General features: G+C 37.0%; 1 protein-coding gene across 11 annotated transcripts in view; it reads right to left on the minus strand.

Annotated features, from left to right (window-relative positions):
• The window catches only part of RBBP8 (RB binding protein 8, endonuclease), a 90470-nt gene extending 65536 nt beyond the window's left edge, over window positions 1-24934 (minus strand). For 2 of the 11 annotated variants that reach the window (XM_064577835.1, XM_064577829.1), the window contains exons 1-3: window positions 24007-24282; window positions 23220-23249; window positions 7508-7550 (exon numbers count right to left, since the gene is read on the minus strand). In XM_064577835.1, the coding sequence (XP_064433905.1) occupies window positions 7508-7550; window positions 23220-23249; window positions 24007-24100 (167 nt within the window). In that variant the 5' untranslated portion in view covers window positions 24101-24282. Of the gene's footprint in view, window positions 1-7507; window positions 7551-21754; window positions 21962-23219; window positions 23250-24006; window positions 24283-24537 lie in introns of those variants that run through there. The other 9 variants (XM_064577831.1, XM_045886937.3, XM_064577832.1 and 6 more) reach the window with 9 other exon arrangements.
• Window positions 24935-25301: the final 367 nt, after the last annotated feature.

A 25301-nucleotide genomic window follows, 5' to 3' on the forward strand; every position in this document is an offset into this window, starting at 1 on the left:
TATTATATAAAGTATGCATATAATTTAATTCTAAGAAAACCCATTAGAAATTTGACTGGGATTTTCTCTATGGTCTTGAAGATGAAAAAGATAATACTGTGATTGAAACATCTTCCCCAGTCCCCTCACAAGGGTCTAAGATATCAAATGGCAAACTAGTCCACTACAAAAAGTAGATGTCAAAACGATTGTGTCAAAACGGCTAGAATGTAATATCACTGGCAGCAAAACAGTTAAACAACTAAGTAAAAATGTCAGATACCCAAAATAGAGGGTACTTTGTACATACTGGTGGAATAATTGATATTGAATGAAAAATGAAAAATCAATACATCGAAGAGTAACAGCCTACTGCATATAGTTCTGTAGTGTATGTAGATATTTGAAATTTTGGAAATAATATAGTGATAGCTGAAACTCATTAATTTGGCTGTTTCTCAATTAAAGAAAAGATTGTCTAATACTTCTAGAAATATATTTAATTCAGAGGCAGTACCAAGCTTTCATTGATCCCACTTTGCAAACAAATATAACCAAATTAAGAACTTATCTAAATTTGGGGGAAAAATTGAACACATTTTCTAAATTAACAGATTGTTAGCTGCCAGCACCCATTTTAATTTATTATTTAATCTAACTAATCTGTATCATAAAAATATAACAATCAAATATTACATTCCAGATCATATATTGAAGAATTACACACACACAAACACACACACACACACACTCTCTCTCTAAAGGAATGAAAAGTTCATAGCAAAATGTTTTTTCTTAAATTATGAACAAAAGAGAAAACTTTGTAATAGTAATGTTATGTCTGATTATCCTACATCTACATATTCTATTCCTGTCTATTTAGAATGATTCAGAACATAATAGAATTTGTTTTAAAACCAAATAGACTGATGGCCTAAGTTCAAATTAAAACTAACCTTAATTACTTAACAAAATATTCATGTCAACTCAGTGGTAAACATAACGGGGTTCTACTAATTACAGGAATAATTTAACAAATTCCTTAAGAAAGCAAAATAATGAATTCTAAGTGATACAAAAAACAGTCATGCACTTTCAAAAAAATTAAAGTGAAATATATTGTAAGATAGCTCTACCTTGGTCATCCAAAGGAAGTTAGTTACTACTATACAAATAACCAACCTCAGGTACCTGGGTGGTTCAGTCAGTTAACAGTCTGCCTTTGGCTCAGGTCATGATCCCAGGGTCTTGGGACCGAGACCCGCAGTGGACTTCTTGCTCAGTGGGGAGTCTGCTTCTCCCTCTCCCCAACCACCCCCCAGCTCATTCTCTCTCTCTCTTAAATAAATAAAATCTTTAAACAAAACAAAAACAAATAACCAACCTCACCTATATAAAATAAGCTCAATGTATCCATCCCATAGGCAGCATTTTATTGGAGACTCGTATCATTTTCCTAGTAGGTAGCTTTCTGTCTTTCTGAGGTAAATGAACATCTTATTTTTTTTTTAAGTTTTATTTATTTATTTGAGAGAGAAAGATAGAGAGAGAGCAATGAGTGGGGGTGAGGGGCAGAGGGAGAAGCAGGCTCTCCACTGAGCGGGGAGCCAGACACAGGGCTCAATTCCAGGACTCCAGGATCATGACCCGAGCCAAAGGCAGATGCCCAACCAACTGAACCACTCAGGTGCCCTGGTAAATGAACATTTTAAATAAATGGCATGTAAATAATAACCGGCATGTAAAAGTGGGTAAATTTTGTATATGAAAATGTAACTGTAAAATGATAGATAACAAACCCATATACTATATATGCCAGTCTTCTCATTACTTTAAAATCAATGTCATATACTGGAGGGACAGAGGAGCACTGTAGTGTGAGACATAGGTACCACTATGAATAAAGAAAATGGAGAAAATTATGTGTTCAAGTTATACTCTCCATAAACTTTATTTTTTATAAGGAATTAAAAGTACGAGAACAGTCCTGCACAACTGCAGGATTTTTTTTTTTAGTTTTTAAAATTTCTTAATTTCAAAAATAATTTAAGGGGTACATGAGTGGTTCAGTTGGTTAAGTGTCTATCTTCAGTTCAGGTCATGATCCCGGAGTCCTCGGATCGAGAGGGGAGCCCGCTTCTCATTCTGCCTCTGCCCCTTTCCCCTGCTCGTGCTCTCTTTCTCTCAAATAAATAAAATCTTTTAAAAAAAAAAATAGAAGGGTTTATTTGTAGGTGGGTAGTTTATACTTTAGAATTTTTAAACTTCTTGGCAGCTTTAAAGGGAATTATCTTGATTATTATAAAGCTGGATGGCTGAATATGGTAAATGTTATCTTTATATTTCCTAAGTGGAAATTAAAGTAGTTACTATTTTTCTTTAAAGAAAGGCAAATAAATAGGATGCTCAGATTCACTAATTGGCCATTAAGACAGTCAATCGGTTGGTAAGTAATGGATATACATTGGCAAAAACAGATGTAGTCCATGTTCACAAGCAGGTAAAAACAATCAGGTGGACCCAGCTTAAGTATAACTTTTCAAAACAATCTCATAATATTCAGTTGTCAACGTTTTTACATGTTTAATTTTATAAATGAATTTACGTAAGAGAAAAGCATTAACCATGTGTAGAGACAACTATCATCAAAACGCAGGCCTGAAACAACCAAGTAATGGACAAAATATGGTATAATTACTGACTCCTCTTCTAATTACTTCTTCCCTAAAGATAGGGAATCCTGATCTTATAAATACAGCTATTCTAACAATATGGAAACAAGACATCTTGACTTTTCTTACACTCTAACTATATACTGTAAAATATACTGAGATAGGGGGATTATGGTAATATAGGCAGTAAAAATAAAGGGAATTCAGTTACTTACCTGTGCTTCCAAAATGTACAACCCCAAGCTACCTGACGTACACAGGTACAAAGCAATCACAATATATATATATGTTATAAGGTTGCTAAGAGGATCAAATGACTCTGTAAACTACAAGTGAAGTAAGGCATTATTATCAGCTAGTGAAAAACCAGCTGGGTTTCCATTCTTTAAAATTCAAAAGTGTGGGGCGCCTGGGTGGCTCAGCCAGTTAAGCATCTGCCTCCGACTCAGGTCATGATCCCAGGATCCTGGGACCTAGTCCTGCATCAGACTCCCTGCTCAGAAGGGAGTCTGCTTTTCCCTCTCCCTCTCCCCCCTGCTCGTTCTCTCTTTCTCTCTCTCTCAAATAAATAAATAAAATCTTAAAATTCAAAAGTGTTATAGATGATTTTTGAGAGAGTAAAATTCGGCAGTCATTTACAAATTTAAGAAGTTTTTCATGTGGCTGGTTATAGGTATAGAGAAATACATTCTGTGTAAAAAGTCTGTAATAAGGGGCGCCTGGGTGGCTCAGTTGGTTAAGCGACTGCCTTCGGCTCAGGTCATGATCCTGGAGTCCCGGGATCGAGTCCCGCATCGGGCTCCCTGCTCAGCAGGGAGTCTGCTTCTCCCTCTGACCCTCCTCCCTCTCATGCTGTCTCTCATTCTCTCTCTCGCAAATAAATAAAATCTTAAAAAAAAAAAAATTAAAGTTAAAAGTCTGTAATAAAAAAGTACATTCGTGATAAGCAAATCTAGATTGCTTCTAATTATGTGTCATCATTCAGTTGCAGGGAAATCTGATTCAAGCTAAGAGGAAATACTACCTTGTAGTTATAAATCTATCATTTAAAATAGTACTATTTTAGAAAATAGAATCCCTAGGCCTACATGAAGAATCCATTTTAATAAAACTAAATTCCTTTAAAAACACGCAGTGAATGAAATTTAAAATGTGCAATCAAATAGCAAATACGGTAATTTCTGGGTTTCAGTACTGCTTATTTTTTTTTTTTAAGATTTTATTTATTTATTTGACAGAGCGAGAGAGCACAAGCAGGGGGAACAGCAGGCAGAGGAAGAAGCAGACTCCCCGCTGAGCAGGGAGCCTGACTCAGGGCTCAATCCCAGGACCCGGGGATCATGACCTGAGCTGAAGGCAGACGCTTAACTGACTGAGCCACCCAGGCGCCCCTCAGTACTGTTTCTTAAAAGTGACCAACATTTTGATTAAAGGATGTCATTCTAATCAATGGTTGTTAATCCAGCATTAACAAGATCATTAATCAACACGGGACCAAGGCACAATATAAAGAACTCATTGTCTAACTACTAATCGACTCTGAAACATTACACTTTTGGTATTGGAAAAGCAAAGGTGGGGCGCCTGGGTGGCTCAGTCAGTTAAGCATCTCACTCGATTTCAGCTCAGGTCATGATTTCAGGGTGGTGAGATCAAGTTCAGAGTTGGGCTCCACCCTGAGGTGGAACCTGCTTAAAATGCTCTCTCTCCCTCTCCCCCTGCCCCACCCCCTGCTCATGCACTGCCTGTGTGCTCATGCCCGCTCATACCCGCACGCTCTCACTCTCTCTCAGGAAAAAAAAAAAAAAAGGCCAGAGGCAATAAGTTTAGTATGGTACTTATCTTCTGATTAGCAATGTTTGTAGCAACCAACACTAGCTGGGCTATAAATAAAAATGAAGATGAAAACAACAGAATAAATATACTTCATAATTTTAAATTTCAAATGACTCAAAATACTTTCATCATTGAAAAGAAATGTGTTTATTCCTAAGTAAAACAAAGATGTTTCGCCTTTTTGGTTTCAAGTGAATTAAAAAAGAGAAATTTTACTTATTAACCAAGAAAATGATCCTGTTTTTCTCATCCAACTGACACAGTTTCAATATTTTTGGAATAACTCTTATCATAGGAATTTATTTATTTATTTTTTTTTAAAGATTTTATTTATTTATTTGAGAGAGAGAGAATGAGAGACAGAGAGCATGAGAGGGAGGAGGGTCAGAGGGAGAAGCAGACTCCCCGCCGAGCAGGGAGCCCGATGCGGGACTCGATCCCGGGACTCCAGGATCATGACCTGAGCCGAAGGCAGTCGCTTAACCAACTGAGCCACCCAGGCGCCCCATAGGAATTTACATATAGAGTTTTCTTCTGCAACTATGCAGATAATTCTGACATACATAAACATAAGGTGATACCATCAATACAAATTAAAGTACATTAAAAGGCTGGCGAGTTTTTGAAATCCCTATTGCCCACAGAAACAAAAGGTAATTTGTGCCATAAAAGGAAATCATGCCCTAAGAGCTGCAGTTCACTCTGAACTGTAGGAGTAGGACTAGTCTAACTAGTGACATTTTTGGTCACCTATCCAACAACCATTTCTTTCTCATTCCTTGCTAAAAGAATACTGAATTTCTTCAATATCCAACAGCTGCTTGAAGAGAAGCTGATCTTTCTAGACTCAGGGGATGAATGTTAATTTTTTTTCATTTTTTAAATGTTTCATCTTAAAATAATTTGATTTATTATAAACAAGTTATAAACAGAGAACAGAGTACCTGTATATCTATCACTCAACTTCTCAAAATGTTAACATCTTGCATAACCATAATACAACTGTGAACATCAAGAAATGAACATTGATACAATACTGTTTTTTAAAAAAAAATTTTTAAAGATTTTATTTATTTATTTGACAGAGAGAGAGCGAGAGAAGGAACACAAGCAAGGGGAGCAGGAGAGGGAGAAGCAGGCTCCCCCCTGAGCAGGGAGCACAATGTGGGACTCGATCCCAGGACCCTGGGATCATGACCTAAGCCAAAGGAAGATGCTCAACAACTGAGCCACCCAGGCGCCCCTGATACAATACTGTTAACTAATCTACAGACCTTATTCAAATTTTTCCAATTGTCCCTCTAATGTCATTTTTCTGGTCCAGGATCTAATCCAGGACCCTACATTGCATTTAATGTCATGTCTCCTTCCACCTGTGATAGTCTGTCCATCTTTCTTTGTCTTTCACAATCTTGACATCTTTGAAAAGTACTGGCCAATTACTTTGTCCTTCAACTTGGGTTTTTTTATGTTTCCCCATGATAAAATATGGGCTATGCATTTTTGGTAAGAATACTATAGGAGTAACGTTGTGCTCTTCTTAGTGCATCAAATCAGGAGGTACATGAGACTGACACATCTGATTTCTAGTTAACTTTGGTAGTTTAATTGAGATGAATTCTGCCTGGTTTCTCTGCTGTAATATTATAATTTTGCCCTTTGTAATTAGAAATTATCTCATGGGGAGATACTTTGAGAACTCTGCAAAATCCTAACTAATAAGATACACACCCTAAGTGTACTATTCAGAAAAGGCTTAATTTCTAAGTTAAGAAACATCTCTCAACTGTAGGAAGTAAACATAAGAAACAGAGAAATGGATTATTCTATGGTTAGGATATTTAAAATGACACGTGTAAGGCAGAAATATGTACGCTCTCAATAATACAAAGCACTTAAAAGTGTTGCTAATTAAATAGCATCATAAAATCATTCTTCAAAAAAACCGTTTTAAAAATTTATGATTTTATATTTTTGAATCTAAGTAATTTCCCATACATGATGGGTGTGAAAGAAAACTTTCCAATTTTCATTTTCAGATTATAATGGAGAAAAACAACTGGGTGTGTTTTGATGGGTGGCTATTAATTCCAGCTTTTGGTTAGAGCCCTGGAAGCTTTAGAAATATGAAGTAACTGAGGCCCACTGGTATGTATATACCATAATGCAAATGCGGTATTAGTCACAATGATATTAATTTTTGTTATGAGCAATAATATTCTATGACGCCATCTGCTTCAGATTCCTGAATGTGGAAGCCCTAAAGAACCATGGATAAAATCTGCTTCTGACTTAGAAAATCAGATCTGATTCTAGGCTTAATAACCAAAATAAGGGGCGCCTGGGTGGCTCAGTCGTTAAGCGTCTGCCTTTGGCTCAGGTCACGATCCCAGTGTCCTGGGATTGAGCCCCGCATCGGGCTACCTGCTCAGTGGGAAGCCTGCTTCTTCCTCTCCCACTCCCCCTGCTTGTGTTCCTCTCTTGCTGTGTCTCTCTCTGTCAAATAAATAAATAAAATCTTTCAAAAAAAAAAAATAACCAAAATAATTCAGGGGAACCTTTGGTAATTTCAAACTGGTTAAATAAGGGGTCTCATTTGTTCCCATTTCTTATATCAGTTCAGAAATCCCAGAATTATTCTGTTCCCCTCTTGCAATATCTTAAATTCCAGGTGTTAATCACAGTTGAGAAAAGAATGATATTAACAGATCAAAATGAATGTATAGACCAGTTCTCATCTTAATACTGTATGGAAAAAAAAATTATATATACATATACATCCATTTATATGTGTGCACGTATAAAAATTACATTAAAATGTAAAACAAGCAAATCTTAACTAAGGATATACTCAAAATTAAGTTAGTCTTTTTACCTTAGAATTCTGAAAAACTCATTGTCAACTATCTAAGGTCCACGCTGTAAAGCTAATTTCTTATAAATAAGACACTGAGGTCAAATAGGACATCAGTATCAATTACTTTAAAAATAAGAAATCAGTGTTATATACTAATACTTACAAAATTCGTTCCTTTTTCAGTTTGGTTACTTTTACTTGTAAACCTGAAAAAGAAAAAAAAAAACCCCACAGTATTTTATTTATACATTTACCATCTCTAAAGCAGTTGATCTGAGTTTATGAGTCTAATGCTACACTATTAAGTCACTCGACTCTGGGCTCTGAATAATGAGCCAGGTGCCATTAGTTTGGAGAGTGTATTTCCCTTACTTGTACCCTGAGGTCACAAAAGTATATCTGCAACATTACTGCTTTTAGTCTGTGACAGCTAAGTAGAATAAAATTTTCTCTACCTGAAGTGAGTTACTTCCTTTATAATAGCAGGGGCAAGCATATAATTAGAGGTTCACTATAAACGAAGGTCTATGTTCTGACATAGCCTATGCATTTGCTAACAGCAATTGTGCTTATGTAGGCTCAAGTCTTTTGGGATTAAAATAGATTACAGCAGGAAGTCTTGGGACGAGGAGCAAAACTGCTAATGCTAAAGTACTTAACAAAGGACACTCAAGATAGCGGTTATATGTATTTTTAATTTTAATTGAGTCTGACACGAAACATAAGAGAAGACCACTGCCTATGGGATTCAGGTAGTTATAATGAAGAAAGCAGGCTGAAGGGCACTGAAACTGCAAGGAAGGATATGAACAAAATAGGATGACATTTCTAATTTTTAGAAACAATAATTAACAAAAGGAGAAAAAGAGTCATTAAACAAATACGAAAATCTATCCAACATTACTAGCAACTAACTATAAATTCAAACCAAAACAATTACTTAGTAAAATTATGAAGATTGTAATACCCAATATGTTGATAAAAGTGTTGTAAAACTATATTCCTATACTTTGCTGGAGATATTACAAACTGATACAATTCTTTTGGAAAGCAATTTAGAAACATGTAATAGGACTCTTTCATCAAGATCTCATTTCTTGGATTCTAACCTAAGAATATAATCCAAACCACACAGAAACTCAGAGTCACAAAGAATACTGAACAATTTACAGCAATAAAACTGCTTAAAATAGGGATATGTTTAAGTAAAATATGATATAAACACTTGTTTTTTAGAATAATACAGTTATTAAGATCATTAAGTAAAAAGAAATGTCTATTTAGCAACACTAAACTATTTAGTTTTCTATTTTCTCTGTGACCTCTATTTTCTGCAATAAGATTATCACAAAGGGAGGAAACCTTCTTTTTTTGATTCCTAAATCAATCTTTTTTACTTTTCTACAATTTTCTCAATTGTGGATATTTTATTTTACTTTTAAAAATAACGCTTAGCAAGTTTTGAAGTTCTATATCTACTCAAGAATTTATTTGGGGTAGGTTTAGTCCCCAATAAATAGGTATTAACTAATTTTTGAAAAACCAAAGGTTTAATATTTGCCTTTGGTAGTTTATCGATTCTAATAAGTTATACATTTCGAAAAGTTTTCCATGTAATATATATAGAAACATTAATAAATTTGTCATTTTTAAGAACAGGACTTTTCATTATCGGTTTAATTTAGGACAAGCTTCTGAACAATATCATTTAGACAAATAAAAGTTTTAAAAAACTTATACATTTCCCCACCAATCCCCCTCCATGGTGCTGAAGGTTAAAAGTCATATAAATACTGAAGGGAAAGTCACCTCTTCTTACTACACCAAGTAGTAATGATGTGTTGCCAGGAAATCTAGATGTTATAGAAAAATAAAGGCCCTGGACAATTTTTTTGCATTAGACTTCGGCCCTATTTCTCAAGTTTCACCTCTAGGAAATGTCCAACTGGTATGATACAATTTTACCCTTATTTTTACAGCCTAAAATTTGAATAAACAAGTATTATGAATAGTGAAAACAGTTATAATCAAATGTTCACAGCAGCTTTATTCATAATAGCCAAAAACTAGAAACAACCCATGTGTCCTTCAACAGGTGAACTGTTAAAAAGAAAAAAAAACCTGGTGCATACTCATAGCACATGCACTATTCAGCAATAAAAAGGAATGGACTATTGATATATGCAACAACTTGGATGGTTTCCAAGGAAATTATGCTGGCTGAAAAAAAAGTCAATCTCAAAGAGTACATCCTATGTGATTCTACTTACATAACATTCTTGAAAGGAAAAAATTATAAAGAACAGATTATGGGTAGCCACAAATTGGAGGGGTTGGGGTGGTAGAAAGGGGGTCAGGAACTTAAGAAACCGGTTAAGGGATCTTTGGCGGTAGTCACAGGAATCTACGTGATTACACTGCATAGAAAACACCGCGCACACATTTACAAGTGAGTGCATATAAAATAAGAGGAATCTGAATAAGGTTGATCAGTTGTATCTTTGTCCATTTCTTGGTTGTGCTATGGTACTACAGCTATAAAGTATGCTACCATCGTGGGAAACTGGGTAAAGAGTACAGGACAGTTCTTTGTCTTATTTCTTACAATTTCATGTGAATCTACAATAAGCTCAAAATAAAAAGCTAAGAAAAATTTATGGAAAAATATCTGCCCTAGGGCGCCTGGGTGGCTCAGTCAGTTAAGCGACTGCCTTTGGCTCAGGTCATGATCCTGGAGTCCCGGGATCGAGTCCTGCATCGGGCTCCCTGCTTGGCGGGGGGTCTGCTTCTCCCTCTGACCTTCCTCCTCCTCATGCTCTCTGTCTCTCATTCTCTCTCTCTCAAATAAATAAATAAAATCTTAAAAAAAAAAAAAAAAGAAAAATATCTGCCCTAAGAGTTGGGAAACTGTTAAAATATAAAACATAATAAAGGAAAATATTTTAATGTTAAGAATTAAAACTTCTATGATTTTTTTTTAATCTTTTCCATCCGTCAAATTCAGGTTAACAACAAACTCATGAGAACTTGAAGGTACTTAGTAAAGCATCAAATCATTCCTGAAGAATTAAGAAAAGAACTTATGACCTGACTAGGCTAAAGACTAAAGTCAGCAGTTTTTCACTCTCTTTTCTTCCCAAGGTGTGTGAAAATTTACTCATTGATAGATTTTATTTTTAATTTTAGCTGACTTCTAAAATTCAGTGTAGCCAAACATGAAATGGATTCTTGCCATGACCATTTTAAGAAAAGAAACAATGAGATAGAAAATCCATATAAACATCAAAAGAGAATTCTTGGGAAATATGGAAAGAGTACTCTTTTATCTTGTAAGCATTCAACACCTGTGAGGCATTTGTTCTGTCACGCAGATCAGCCCTGAAACAGGTTTATGTGTGTATGTGTATGTGTGTGTGTTTAAATTTTAGCATTTGCTATTCATCAAGTCAATTAGGCATCTACAATTAGAACCCCTATAAAGTGGGCTTTAATCCTGCTCCACACCCATCGGAAGGAATGAGGCTATACAACAATGCAGCTCCTGTATGAACAGGCAGTCTGTTCAGCAAAGCATTTGGGATTGTAACACTGGCAACCTGAGATACCTATTGAGGAAACAGCATTCACAAGACTAAGTAAGCGCTGTACTACAAATTAACCCTACACTGGCAAACATATTGGAGGAAATGAAATAATTAAGGGCCCATATGCGCAGAAATGAGGCAAGAATTCATTATAAACAAAATAAAAATCACTGCTATGTTAATTTTTTTACTTTAGTTCTCTACCCCGAACAACCCATACAGAGTGTACATACTGTCACTTTAAAACAAGTTACTTATGGTTTTAAATAAGCCTAATAACACCTTTCTTGACAAATAGTGGCTTTATGTATATAGCTCAAGTAATTTAATTTCTACCAAAATACTACCACTAGTATTTCTGCAAGGGCCTAATAAATTATTTTGTTACCAAAGTGAAAACTCTTGATTTTATAAGATGCTTAGTTTGCTCTTAAGATTTAATTATCTCAGGGACACCTGGGTGGCTCAGTCGGTTAAGCATCTGCCTTCGGCTCAGGTCATGATCCCGGGGTCCTGGGAGTGAGGCCTGAATTGGGCTCCTTGCTCAGCGGGGAGTCTGCTTCTCCTTCTGTCTGCTTCTCCCTCTGCCTGCCGCTCCCCCCCTGCTTGTGCTCTCTCTGTGACAAATAAAATCTTAAAAAAAAAAAAATTAATTATCTCAAAATGGATAAATTACTTTTTGTGACTCGATTGAACTTAAAGATGTTAATACAAATGGAAAAATAATAGATGTGAGAGTTGCTGACAGTATTCTTAACAGTGAGTATGACACCGATGTTATGGACCAAAATTGCATGCAATTCCTTTGTTAATTTATATAGTCTTAATATGAATGTTATCTTAGGAATTTTTGATGAAACATCTGAGGAAATAAATGAAATAGTCCAAAACTGAATCAAGAAGTAGTCATCCTGTTGTATTAGAACCTCTATAGTTTCGGGCGCCTGGGTGGCTCAGTTGGTTAAGCGACTGCCTTCGGCTCAGGTCGTGATCCTGGAGTCCCAGGATCGAGTCCTGCATCGGGCTCCCTGCTCAGCAGGGAGTCTGCTTCTCCCTCTGATCCTCCCCCCTCTCATGCTCTCTCTCTCTGTCTCATTCTCTCTCTCAAATAAATAAATAAAATCTTTAAAAAAAAAAAAAAAAGAACCTCTATAGTTTCCTATTTCTTTTTTTTAGTTTATTACTTTTTTTTTTCTTTTTTTAGTAATATCTACACCCAACATGGGGCTCAAACTCATGAGATCAAGAGTTGCATGCTCTTGGGACGCCTGGGTGGCTCAGTCTGTTAAGCATCTGCCTTTGGCTCGGGTCGTGATCCATTGGGTCCCGCATCGGGCTCCTTGCTCAGTGGGGAGCCTGCTTCTCCCTCTGCCTGCCATTCCCCCTGCTTATACTCTCTCTCTCTCTGACAAAAAAAAAAAAAAAAAGAGTTGCATGCTCTTCTGACTGAGCCAGTCAGGCACCCTGTAATTTCCTATTTCTTCAAAGGGGTCTAATTTTGTCCTGAAAAATCTGCCTAGTTTTCTAAGAAACTGATTACCACATTTACCAAAACATTATTAGATGAGATGCTGATGGTAGGACCTGGCATGAATAAGAGACCATTTAGTAAAATGGTGGCATTCTGGGGTCTAGCAGCATTTGTCACAAAAGGAACTAAGACATTAGAGTGAACGATCATGAAAAGATACAATTATCCTAAAGATAAAAGATATAAAAACTCAGTCACGGGGCGTCTGGGTGGCTCAGTTGTTTAAGCGACTGCCTTCGGCTCAGGTCATGATCCTGGAGTCCCGGGATCGAGTCCCACGTTGGGCTCCCTGCTCAGCGGGGAGTCTGCTTCTCCCTCTGACTCTCCCCCTCTCATGCTCTCTCTCAATAAATAAATAAAAATCTTTAAAAAAAAAAACCTCAGTCACAAATGTCTCCAGAATTTTCCAACAAAAATGGTCTCATCTGCATTTTGCTGTTGAACAGAAGTTGAGAGACTTTATGTATTCATGCCCAGTTTTAAAAGAAACGCATGTAGCTTAATATATTCCTGTGATCAGTGTACAAATTGTCTTGTATATGGCATGTTTTAGCTATCATTTTACCGTGTTTTGGTCAAATGAGGCAAAAAAACCTCAAGATACAGTGGGGGTATTCAGATGCATGTAAGTTTCTATGGGTGGGTAGACTTCCTTGGATATCTAAGTAAAAATTATATATTTCAGGTACCACCATTCAAAACATTTATTTTCTCTCTTTTTAAACTGACACAAAGGTTTAAAAGTAATGCGTCAATTTTGATTCCCATATATACTTCAAAACCTGCAAAGTCCAGACAAGTCCATGTTTGATGTCTTTCAAATAGCCTCTTATACTGGTTTCTCCAAGTGGATCCCCCACTTTAAAAAAAAATTAAGTACCCTTCAGGCATGTCTTTGATGTTATCACACAGTTGTAAGATCTAATTTTATATGGAACTATGTGGAATACATTGACAAAGAACTATGTTTCAAAAAGTCTGCCTTCAGCAAATTTGCCTCGTCTGAACACATTTTAAAATAACATTAATTTTTTTAATAGTGCTCATTCATTTATACCTTTAAGAATCTATAAATGATTCTGAAATTGGAAAAAGTACCCTGATCAATCTAGTATTACAATGTACCAGAAATTATCTTCTCTCATCAGTTCACATATACATCTAAGACCTACCATTCATAAAACACACGGATGTTAGCTAAATATACTAGAAACTGCTGTATTCCTCTTTTTTTAGTGTATACAAACTAACTCTCCTGGGAGGGTGATGAGTATTAGAGCATAGCTATGAGTATACAATTTAAAAGAATTATCCGCCATGTAATATTTGTGAGTTTTATATGTTCTATAATCTGATGAATATGGCATGTTTTCTGATTAAAAAGTGCATTATTTATTTTCTTGATTCTTCCTCATGATAAAATAGGGGTTCTCCTGAAGACCCTAAAACACTAAGAAACATGAAGAAGAAATCTGCCAAATACTTTATCCTTGGTTAAATTAAGAGCCTAAAAATAAAACTGGCCAAACTTTAAATGGGCATATATAAAAATTCTAAAATGATTACGCACAACATGGAAAAGCAAGCACAGTTTAAATAATTAAATAACAAAAATAAGCCAGATATAAAACACTATCTACATTGATCACAACAATACAATAAGCTACACACATTTCTTTTAAAACTAGGAAAGAACGAACAAAAAAGCACAGACATTGTTCTTGTACAATAGTGATTTGTTTTTCCTTTCCCAACTTTCTACAGTATTATCTAAAAACAAATTTTAAAGTAGTAAAGTATTTCAGGATTTGAAAGATATAAAATTTTGATATTTTCATATATTATGGGATTTAAAATACTGATGTTCAAAAAAATATTCCATTGACCAAGCTATAAACTATGCAATTCATTCAGATACCATTTATTAATTTTTTACTATGTGTCAAGCACTTTTACCTACAGGGATGTAAAGATGAGTAAGATAGGGACTCTGCCTAATAAAAATTTAATGATCTTCTTCAAACCAGTTATAAAACAACAGAAAGTAATTATTTGAAGGATAAAGAACTTAACCTTATGTTGAAGATGGCAGAATGCTAATTATCAAAAATGCCAACTCTCTATCTCTTCCTAGGAACTCAAGTATGTCTGGTCCTATTTAAATTATTTCAAAATATTGTATTAGCTTCACTTCCGGGTCATAAAGAATAAGTTTTATAATATGCAGCAGTAACACTCCTAGAATAAACTTGAAGCTGTTCTTATTGGTAAACCTTATAAAGTCACAGTACGATAAACCAAAAAGAGAATATTGCTGCTCTTCAACAGAAATTGGAAGACTTTGTTTATTCCTTCCCAGTTTTAAAAGTAGTGCCTATAGTGGATTACATTGTTGCTATTAGGGTTACCAATATGCGGCTTATTTTTGCTATCATATCATTCCAATTACTACTCACTGAATGAATGGCGGTCTGTATTAAAACTCAGAATTGTTCCTCAATGTCTTACACTAGATTTTGGGGGGCAAACAGTATAGTCAAATGAAGAGCAGAATTAATGTAAAATATTCACATTTATCCTTGGACATATGACCATGAGCACAGTTCACTTTAAAATTAGTTCTTTATCACTAACAACAAATTTGAATTCCCAATTTTTCAAATATTTGAAGTGAACTAATCTGCCTTAGTCAACTAAACAGCTCCCAGAAATTGAGAGGAGAAAGGCCAACAATCCTAGAAAATACATGCAATGAAGTATGTAACAGTTCATAAAAAAAGAAATATAAATTACCCTTAAACATAAGCAAAGATGCTTAATCTCATAAGAGAAACACAAACTAAGTCTATATTAAAAATTATATAGTAATCAAATATAACAGAAATGTCTTTTAGATAAAGACTTGAACAACCAACTAACTATAAAGACATTTTAGATAACTGTGGAAATTTGAACTCTATCATCTAATAGGTATTAGATGTTAATAATTTGTTTTGTTAGTGTGATAATGGATTTGTTTGGTTAAAGAAGCCTACTGGAAATACATACTACTTAAGTATTTATAAATTAATTATGTCAGAGACTCCAAAATAACTGAAAGAGGAATAGAGAAGTACATGGAATACAGGTAAAATAAGACAGGTCATTTATTGATGATAATTCAAGCTGAGTGATGAATATATGAGTTCATTATACAATTTTCTTTACTTTTGTATACATGTAATATTTCCTAAACAAAACAGAACAAAAGACTTAAACTTTAAATTAGAAAAGAACATAGGAGAACACAAACACAAAATATTATAAAGGGGTGCCTGGGTGGCTCAGCCAGTTAAGTGTCTGCCTTTGGCTCAGGTCATGATCCCAGGGTCCTGGGATCAAGCTCCTCGGTGGACTCCCTGCTCAGCGGGGAGTCTACTTCTCCCTCTCCTCCCCTCCCTCTCCCTCGTGCTCTAATAAATAAATAAAATCTTCAAAAAAAAAAGATTATAAAAGTGGTGACCAGTTTGTGTTGGGGACTAACTTTTTTTACTTTGTGTTTTGACGTTTTTAGGAAAAAACTTAAGTTTAAAAAAAAATCAATAGATAATAAGTAAATTGATACCTGGATTTCGAAATGAAATTACACCCTAAATGCAGCAGCAATCCAATTGCTGAAAGCAGGCTTTAATGAAACAGAATAATCTATCAAAGAATGAGCCCAATAGAGCACTAAGGGATACACGTATAGTAGAGGTACTTGAACTCTAACCTTCCATAATAAAAAAAATTAAAGAGCTTCTAACGTTTACTTCAGCTAGGAATTAAAAAAACTACAATTAGGGCGCCTGGGTGGGTCAGTTGGTTAAGCGTCTGTCTTCGGCTCAGGTCATGATCCCAGGGTCCTGGGATCAAGCCCTGCATCGGGCGCCCTGCTCAGTGGGGAGTCTGCTTCTCCCTCTCCCTCTGCCTGCCGCTCCCCCTGCTTGTGCTCTCTCTCTCTGTCAAATAAATAAATAAAATCTTTAAAAAAATAATAAAAATTTAAAAAACAACCTACAATCAATACTCTCAGCAAAGTTGCACGATACAAAATCAATACGCAGAAATCAGTAGTGTTTTTGTAAGCTAACAACAAAAAATTAGAAAAGGAAATGAGGGGCTCCTGGCTGGCTCAGTCAGAAGAGCATGTGACTCTTGATGTCAGGGTTGTGAGTTCGAGCCCCAGATTGGGTGTAGAGATTACAAAAAAAAAAAAAAATTAACAAACTTTAAAAAAAGAAAATGAAGAGAACAATTCCATTTATAGCAGCACCAAAAAGAATAAAATACTTAGAAACAGACTTAACTAAGGACATGAAAGATTTGTACAAAGAAAACTACAAAATATTCCTTAAAGTAATTAGAAGATATAAATAAATAGAAAGACATGGCATGTTCATGGACTGGAAAACTTAATATTGTTAAGATGTCAAAAAGACTACTCAAAAAGATCTATAGATTCAATTCAATCTCTATCAAAATCCCAATGAGTATTTTTGCAGAAACAGAAAAATCTGTCCTAAATCCATATGGAATCTCAACGGACTCCAAACAGCTGAAACAATCTTGAAAAACAAAACTGGAGATCACATACTTCCTGATTTCAGAACTTACTAAAAGCTACAGTAATCAAAACAGTGTAGTATTGACATAAAGACAGATGTGGAAGCCAATGGAATAGAATAGAGAGCCCAGTATGATCAAATGGTTGACAATGGTGCCAAGCCCATTCAAGGGGGAAACCGTCTTTCCGACAAATGGTGCTGGGAATACTGGATAGCCACATGTAAAAGAATGAAGTTTGGCCCTTACATCATATACAAAATATAACCGAAAATGGATGAAAGATCTAAACATAAGAGATAAAACTATACAATTCTTAGAAGAAAACAGGGTAAAAGCTAAGTAATATTGGATTTGGCAATGATTTCTTGGATAAGACACCAAAAGTATAAGCAACAAAAGAAAAAAATAGATAAATTGGATTATATCAAAATTTAAAAGTTCTGGGCATCAAAGGACACACATATAAGCAGAGTGAAAAAGCAACCTACAGAATGGGAGAAAATATTTGCAAATTATATATCTGATAAAGGTTAATATCCAGGGGCACCTGGGTGGCTCAGCTGGTTGGGTGTCCGACTCTTGATTTCAGCTCAGGTCATGATCTCAGGGCCCTAAGATTGAGCCCCGCATCTTGTTCTGCGCTCAATGGGGAGTCTGCTTAAGATTCTTCTCTCTTCCTCTCCCTCTGTCCCTCCCCTGGCGCATTCTCTCTCTTTCAAATAAATAAATATATCTTAAAAAAAAAAAGATTAATATTCAAACTATATAAAGAACTTCCACAACTCAATAACAAAAAACAAACCTGATTAAAACATAGGCAAAGGACTTGAATAGACAGACATTTCTCCAATGATACACAAATGGCCAATAAGCACATGAAAAAACGTTCAACATCAGTAATCATTGGATAAATGCAAATCAAAATCACAGCATCACCTTACATCCCCTAGGATAGCTATTCCTATTAAAAAAAAAGAAAGAGAAAAAACAGAAAATAACAAGTATTGGTGAGAATGTGGAGAAATTGTAATCCTCATGCATTACTGGTGGGAATGTAAAATGCTGCTACGGAAAAGAGTATGGTAGTTTATTTATTTTTATTTTTTTAAAGATTTTATTTTCTTGAGAGACATCACAAGCAGGGGGGAAGGGTAGAAGGAGAAGCAGACTACCCGCTGAGCAGGGAGCCCAACACGGGACTCTATCCCAGGACCCTGGGATCACGACCTGAGCCAAAGGCAGATGCTTAACTGACTGAGCCCCCCAGGCACCTGAGTATGGTAATATAAAATTAAAAATATAATTACCATATAATTCAGCAATCCCACTTCTAGGTAGATACCCAAAAGAGTTGAAAGCAGGGTCCTGAAGAGACTACTTATACACCCATGTTCAGAGCAACATTATACACAATAGCCAAAAGATGGAAGAAATTCAAATGTCCAATAATGGATGGATAAGCAAAATGTGCTATATACAATGGAATATTATTTAGTCTTAAAAAAGAAAAAATTCTGATGCTACAATATGGATGAACCTTGAAGACATTATGCTAAGCGATATGAGCCAGTCACAAAAAGACAAATACTGTATGATTCCACTTTTCCAAGGTATTTAGAGTAGTCAAAATCAGAGAGATAGAAACTGGAATAGTGGCTGCCAGGGCTGGAGGCAGGTAAATGGGGAGTTATTGTTTAATAGGTATAAAATTTCAGTTTTACAAGATGAAGAGCTCTGGAAATGGATGTGGTGATGGTTGCACAACCTTATGAATATATTTAATACCACTGAACTATACACCTGAAAGTGGTTAAGATGAAAAATTATGTATATTTCATGACAATTTTTTTTAAAGTAAGTATCCCCATTCTCCCCCTTGCCAAAAAGAGATAGAAGGTAAGAATTTTCTAAGATTTCTTAACCATTTTTCTCATGTTTACTTTGGCCATTCTTGTTTCTTTCTAGAAATTAGCCATTTAAAAAATCATAAAGAGGAAAATAAGAGGAATCAGTAGGTGAAACCTGTTACAACTTTTTTTTTTTTAATTTTTATTTATCCATTTGAGAGAGCGAGAAAGTACATGAGAAGGGGGAGGGTTAGAGGGAGAGGCAGGTTCCTCGCCGAGCAGGGAGCCCGATGTGGGACTCGATCCAGGGACTCCAGGATCATGACCCGAGCTGAAGGCAGTCGCTCAACCAACTGAGCCATCCAGGCGCCCCTGTTACAACTTTTTTATAGTATCTTACTGTATCTACCTGGGATGGTCCACAGCAGGCATTGATAATATAATGGTGTTGCTTCAGAAGAAGAGCATTATAATACCTAATACATGATCGCTAGCACATGTATTGCTTACTAGGTGCCAGAAACTCGTGCAAATGCTTTACATATATGAAACTATTTAATACAGTATGAAGTAGCTATTAATAGCATCTTTATTTTATTTATTTATTTTTGCTGGTGAGGGTGTTCTGTTATTATTATTATTTTCTTCTAGAAGAAGCGCCTTGGAGACTTTTTAGTCAGTGCCAGAGCCATGGCCAATAAAAGGCTTGCCACATAACAGGCGCTCAACAAAGCTTTCCTGGTGACTCACATTAAACCAGCATGCCTAGTGGGGTGACAAACTCAAACGCCTTAAGCAGCTGGGCAGTAAGTAAATAAGCCAAGTAGCGTCTATGCAGGCACAGAGGCAAACTGCAAAGCACCCACCCCACCTAAAAGAACTCAAATTCAACATTTTCAAACACATTTCACAGCTTGGCCTTGACAGCAACTTTGCAGCCTCTGCAGACTGCTGATTCTGGTTCTCCATCATACCACATGGTTGTCTTGCGCATCATCTATATCACCCTGTGATCTGGTCTTGTCTTTCTGCGGTAAGCATCCTTGCAGGGTTTTCCTCCAAATGCATCAAATATGCTTGTTCCTGAGCCACCTAGACAGGTGGTACTGATGCGTCCAGACACATTGCTCAGGGCACTGACCTAGGCCCAGCTCCTGCGCCCAGGTCTCGCCTCCCTTAATAGCATCTTTATTTTATAGATAAAGAATCTGATGCACTATATAGTTAAATAACTTGCACAAGGTCACCACCTTCGAGTGGTGAGATGGCTTTCAAATGGCATCTTAGATGGCAGTCTCCATCCAGAACTCATAGACTTAGTAAGTAGATCACATGACCTCTTTCTGAACATAGCACTACTCCCAAGCAATAGGAGGCACTCAAGATGAAAATTTTAGACTAAATCCTAAAGACAAAGCATGATATAACAATCTCTTCAGCATGGTAATGTTTTACATGAACAAGAGAAATTCATCTGAGCTTATCTCACCTTCTAGCATCATCTCCTATCCACCTGCCTAATAAACTCCCACCTCCTGCATCATTCCCTCTGTGAGCTATACCAACCTGTCTACAGTTACTTGATTAAAATCAAGCTGTTAACTGCCAAACCTTTGCACATGCTGTTCTCTTTACTTAAAACAATCCCTCCCCTCCTCCCACCATCTTCTTTGTCTGGCTATTCAGACTTCATTCAGTTGTAAAGTCTGGTCTGACAGTAAATCTCACATGCACCCCTGTTCTTCCTGTATGTTCCCAGATAACATATAGGAAGTACACATTTGTACGCTACAACATCTCTTCCAACTATTAACTATATATGATTCATTCTTATTCACAAGTTATGGCATATGGTAAGTGCATCCCTTGAATAAGTGTCTCCCGAGTACACTGGGGCATGCAAGAATACTTCTGGGGTTCATGTTTCAGAACCCATTAATTAAAGATGAGTCCATTATGATGAGGTTCTGCCAGAAACTACATTTACCACTGGAAAGTTCCAATATAGACCCACATACTATACTTTAGATTTAGGTGGATCATGTTTTAATGGCACCCCAGTGTAACGTGAAAGCTGTAAAGCACTGTAGTATTAAACCTATAGTTGCGGCAAGAAACAAATGTAATGCTAAGCATTTCCCACGCATGGGGAAAATATACTATGTTAAAGTCACAGAATTAGATAGATATTAATATCAAACCTTCAGTTTACCTTTAACAGAAAATTCTTTTATATGGAGTACATTTTAACACAATCACAAATAATATTTATATACTCATTCCAACCATAATAGCTGAATCCTCTGTACACTCATTGCACTTCATATAAACAGTTTGGCTCTTATTTCATTATACTGTAATTATCTGTTTACATTACATGACTCTATCTCTATTAGACTTCAGGCTCTTTGAAGGCAAACTGCCATTCACTTTTATGTCTCAGTGCTTGGTAGCAAAGATTCCCAAAGCTTGAAGAATAACTTAAGTAGTACTTTAAAGTCTATAAAGAATTCTGCAAATAATTTTCCAGAAAAAAATTAAATTTAGAGGTTATATAACTTGGCTGAGATCATAGAGCAAGTAGATAAATGAATTCAGAATTCAAATCCAGGTTTTCAATCAACAATTTCTATGCCCCTTCCAACACACCACACATATATTTAAATAACTACAAATTGTGCAAGTACTACATCCTGTATTAGTTGTCTGTAGTTATAAAGCAACAGTTCTATCATAACTCACAAAAAATTACAATAATAAAGGTCCTTTAAAAATGAAATCTCTGAACTGTCACACAAAGTTAGTAATCACGACTAGTCTCAATAGAATACTGCTATAAGTATTTTAAAAAAAGATTTTACCTTGTACTTCTTTATCATGATACTCCTTTAGTTTTGTCCAAATTTCCTTAAAGTCATTAGATATATCTACAGAACTAGGGCTTCCACAATTGCTTCCAGAGATGTTCATCTTGCTTAATATGCTCCACACTTCTTTTTGCCTAATGTTTCCTGACCTATTTCTGTTACATTATATAGGTATGAAGTTGTCTTTGACAGTTGAAATACCTGAAACGATAGATTACAACATAAATGAATTTTGCATTTATATGTATATAATTTGATGTCAGGATACCTTCAAGCCTAGCCAGCTCTTCTCAAGTTTTCCTTATTTACCTACAATCAATCACTTTGAGAATTTGGGGGATGGGAAGTGAAAATGATTATGGTGAGAACCCTGATTTCAGTTATTTGGTCCTTAGTTAAGCTAAATTTTCAGGCAAACTTTCTCTTATTCCTCCTAGAAAGAACTTAAGTTGAGATGATTCTGCTATGGAGGTTTGCAGTCATTCACGCTCAGTATTGATTGATTCACCATTCTAAATTAATTTATTCCTTTGTTAAAATTTTGACATGGAGTGCAACAAAAACTGGAAAACGTTCTGAAATACTCTTGACTTAAACAGTATTCACATATACACACATCTACATATTCATAGAAGCACAAATCTTATAAAAGAGCAAGAAAGATGATTGTGATTAATACACCTGAAGATCTGAATACCTTTCTCATAACAAGAGGAATAAGTGAGCAAGGAATAGGCACAATAAAGATCTATGAATACAGAAACGTCTAGTAATAAGGCAAAAAGGGTAAGGCTATTTTGTGCTCCTCTCAGAGTAGCGGTGAAATGATTTATTACTTGTGTAGCCCCAAAGGAAGCAACAGGATACTAAGAAGTTCAAGTGGATTCACAAATATTTTAATGTGTCCTTAAGCTGAAACCATTAACTAGCTACTACTAAGTCAAACAATTAACAAGTCTACTCTATCTTACATATGGCTCTTTAGCCAATGCCTTACCACTGCTAATGTGTCCAAACTGATTTAAGTGTCTCTTACAAACCATTTCTCAAGGTCTCTGATAATGAGGCTAAAATAAGCAATGACATTTTTTTTTTTTTAAAGTAGGCTCCATGCCTAAGGTGGGGCTTGAACTCATGACTCTGAGATCAAGACTCCTATGCTCAACCGACTAAGCCACTCAGGCGCCCCAGCAATGACATTTCTAAAGGAGCAAGATTATGACTGAAGCCACTTTGAAAAGCACTACAGAAATATTGTAAAAACACAATTTTATTAAGCTTTTTAAAAACTGTGATTTAGGTTTTTTTGAGACAGTGAAAACTGAACATGTACTGGATTTAAGATAATGTTAGGGAATTATTTTTAATTGTCTTGGGTATGATAATGTACTCATGTTAAAAAAAGGAAGTCCTCAGCTGTTAAAAAGATATATACTGATAAATTTACAGGTAAACTCACCTGTTCTGCATTTGCTTTCAAATACTCCAGCTAAAACAAACAAAAAATGTTGGGTAAGGAGATGAAACAAGAAGGGCTGCTTTGACAATTATTGAAAGTGAGTAATGGATGGGTTTGTGACAGAGTTCATAATTCTAGTCTCTCTCGTGTACATTTATTATTTCCATTATAAAGTTTTTAAAAGAGGGATTGGGTGCATGAATTAATACAGCTTTATTTCCAAAGAGGGCTGAATGCTACTATTTCTTAACCCTAAAAGATAATAGGCCTATTGTCAACAGAAGCCACCATTTGTTGTTCACTATATAACAGATACCATGCTGTTTTATTGTCATTTTTTAAAACTTAATCTTGAGAACTCTATAGAACAGCTACTGTTATTAATTTCATGTTAGAGTTGGAGAAACTGGTTTAAGAGATTAAGTGGTTCGCCCAAAGTCATACAATTAGGTCCCACACCATGTCTGCAGGGCAGGGATGAGGAGGGGAGGGGAGGGGGCCTCTAGTGATGCTAATTAACTACAAAATACTTTAGCCCAAGAAAAATAATTATTTCTATTAAGTAATAGTTTAAAAGTTTTAATTACTTTAATGAATAACTTAAAATTGCATAGTATGAAATTGCTTAAAACCAATAGTGTAAAACATTTTTAAATATATCTTCAGAGGTAGTATTAAAAAAAAAAAAGGCTTTTTCCCCCACTTAAAAACAGTTTACCAACACAAAACTAAACTTGCAAATTCTGGCTCACAAAACCCTCTCCAACCTATCCTGCACTCCCAGCACCTTTGTCAGAATCTCTCTTGGCTTGAACCGTTATCGATGCACGATGATGTGCCTTAATTTTGCAGAAATGGGCATCTTGTGTCGCACGGCGCATCCCGGGTTCAAAGGTCTGTAACAATTTAATACATTTCTGTGCGTCCCGTAGCGGTGTAAACCACCACACTGAAAGTGCTCAGTAAAATAGTTCTTTCCTGTCGCACCCACCACACATATTCTCACACAGATAAGGCAAGAGCCGCGCCTGGAGTCACACCGATGCCCGAGATAAACGAACTGGACTCGGGCTGGTCTTCTTACGAGCAAAGCAGAGGTCCACAGGCTCCCATCCCAGGACCCGTAGCCACCAGCCTCTCCCGCGCGCCGCTGTCACCCAAACGTTCCAAAAGCCTGCCCCGCCACTGGCGCGGGAAGCTCGCACCGCGCCCCCCGGCGCATGCGCGGGGCGGGCTCGGCGGCGGTAGGCGAGTCCTCAGCCCGCGCGGGAGACCAAAGAGCCACAGGGAGCGCAAGCTCGTCCTCCCTCCGACTCACCTCCAGCCGAGTTTAGCCGGGCCCCAGCCTGCTCCCTCAGGCAGCCCCAGAAGCCGCACGGCTACCACAGCTCCGGGGCCAAACGCGTATGTTCGGCCGGCAGCTCCAGACCGGAAGTAGCCGCTACGACCCACCGCTCCGGATTGAGGAAAGGAGCTTCCTCTTTACTCACGGCTTCCAAGATTGCCTCAAAGATTCTCGAAAGCCCCAGCACGGAAGCAGGCACGGCTCCGGGGCTGTGGAGAGGCAGCTGCTCGCCTTTCTTCCCCTCACTAATCTGCCTAACTCCCTCCGGGAAAGCCGGCCCCTCAGGGCGGCCCGCGCTTTCTGGGGGGTGGGGGAGGGCCCGAGGGCGGCCGGCCGGGCTGGGAGGCGCCCGGACCCGCCCCCTTGGAGCGCGCTCGACGTCACGCTGGAGTTCCCGCCACGTCCCGCCCCTCGTCCCGCCGCGGAGCGAGGCGCTGTCCCGCAAGCCTCTCGCGGAAGAGCGGGGAGGCTCGTGTGTCCCCACGCTAGGGGCTGTGATGGGAGCGTGGAACGCCAGCCGCTGCGCGGTCGGGCGCGGCGCCAGGAGCTGGCGGCCGCCGCAGCATTTTTGTTGAGATGCCCTGGAGAAAGCGCAAGCTTTTCTGTCTGGGGAACCTCAAGCCCCTGGTGTGTCTGACTTTAGCACCTTTTAGGAAAGCATGTAAGAGTGGCCAGTACCACATGGAAAGTTAAAACTAACTGATGAGGGAACGGACACGGATCAGTCTAACATAGTT

This window comes from Mirounga angustirostris, unplaced genomic scaffold, assembly GCF_029215605.1.
Source record: "Mirounga angustirostris isolate CCGP_5_RB_7025 unplaced genomic scaffold, mMirAng1.0.hap1 SCAF_14, whole genome shotgun sequence".
Taxonomy (NCBI): Eukaryota; Metazoa; Chordata; class Mammalia; order Carnivora; family Phocidae; genus Mirounga; species Mirounga angustirostris.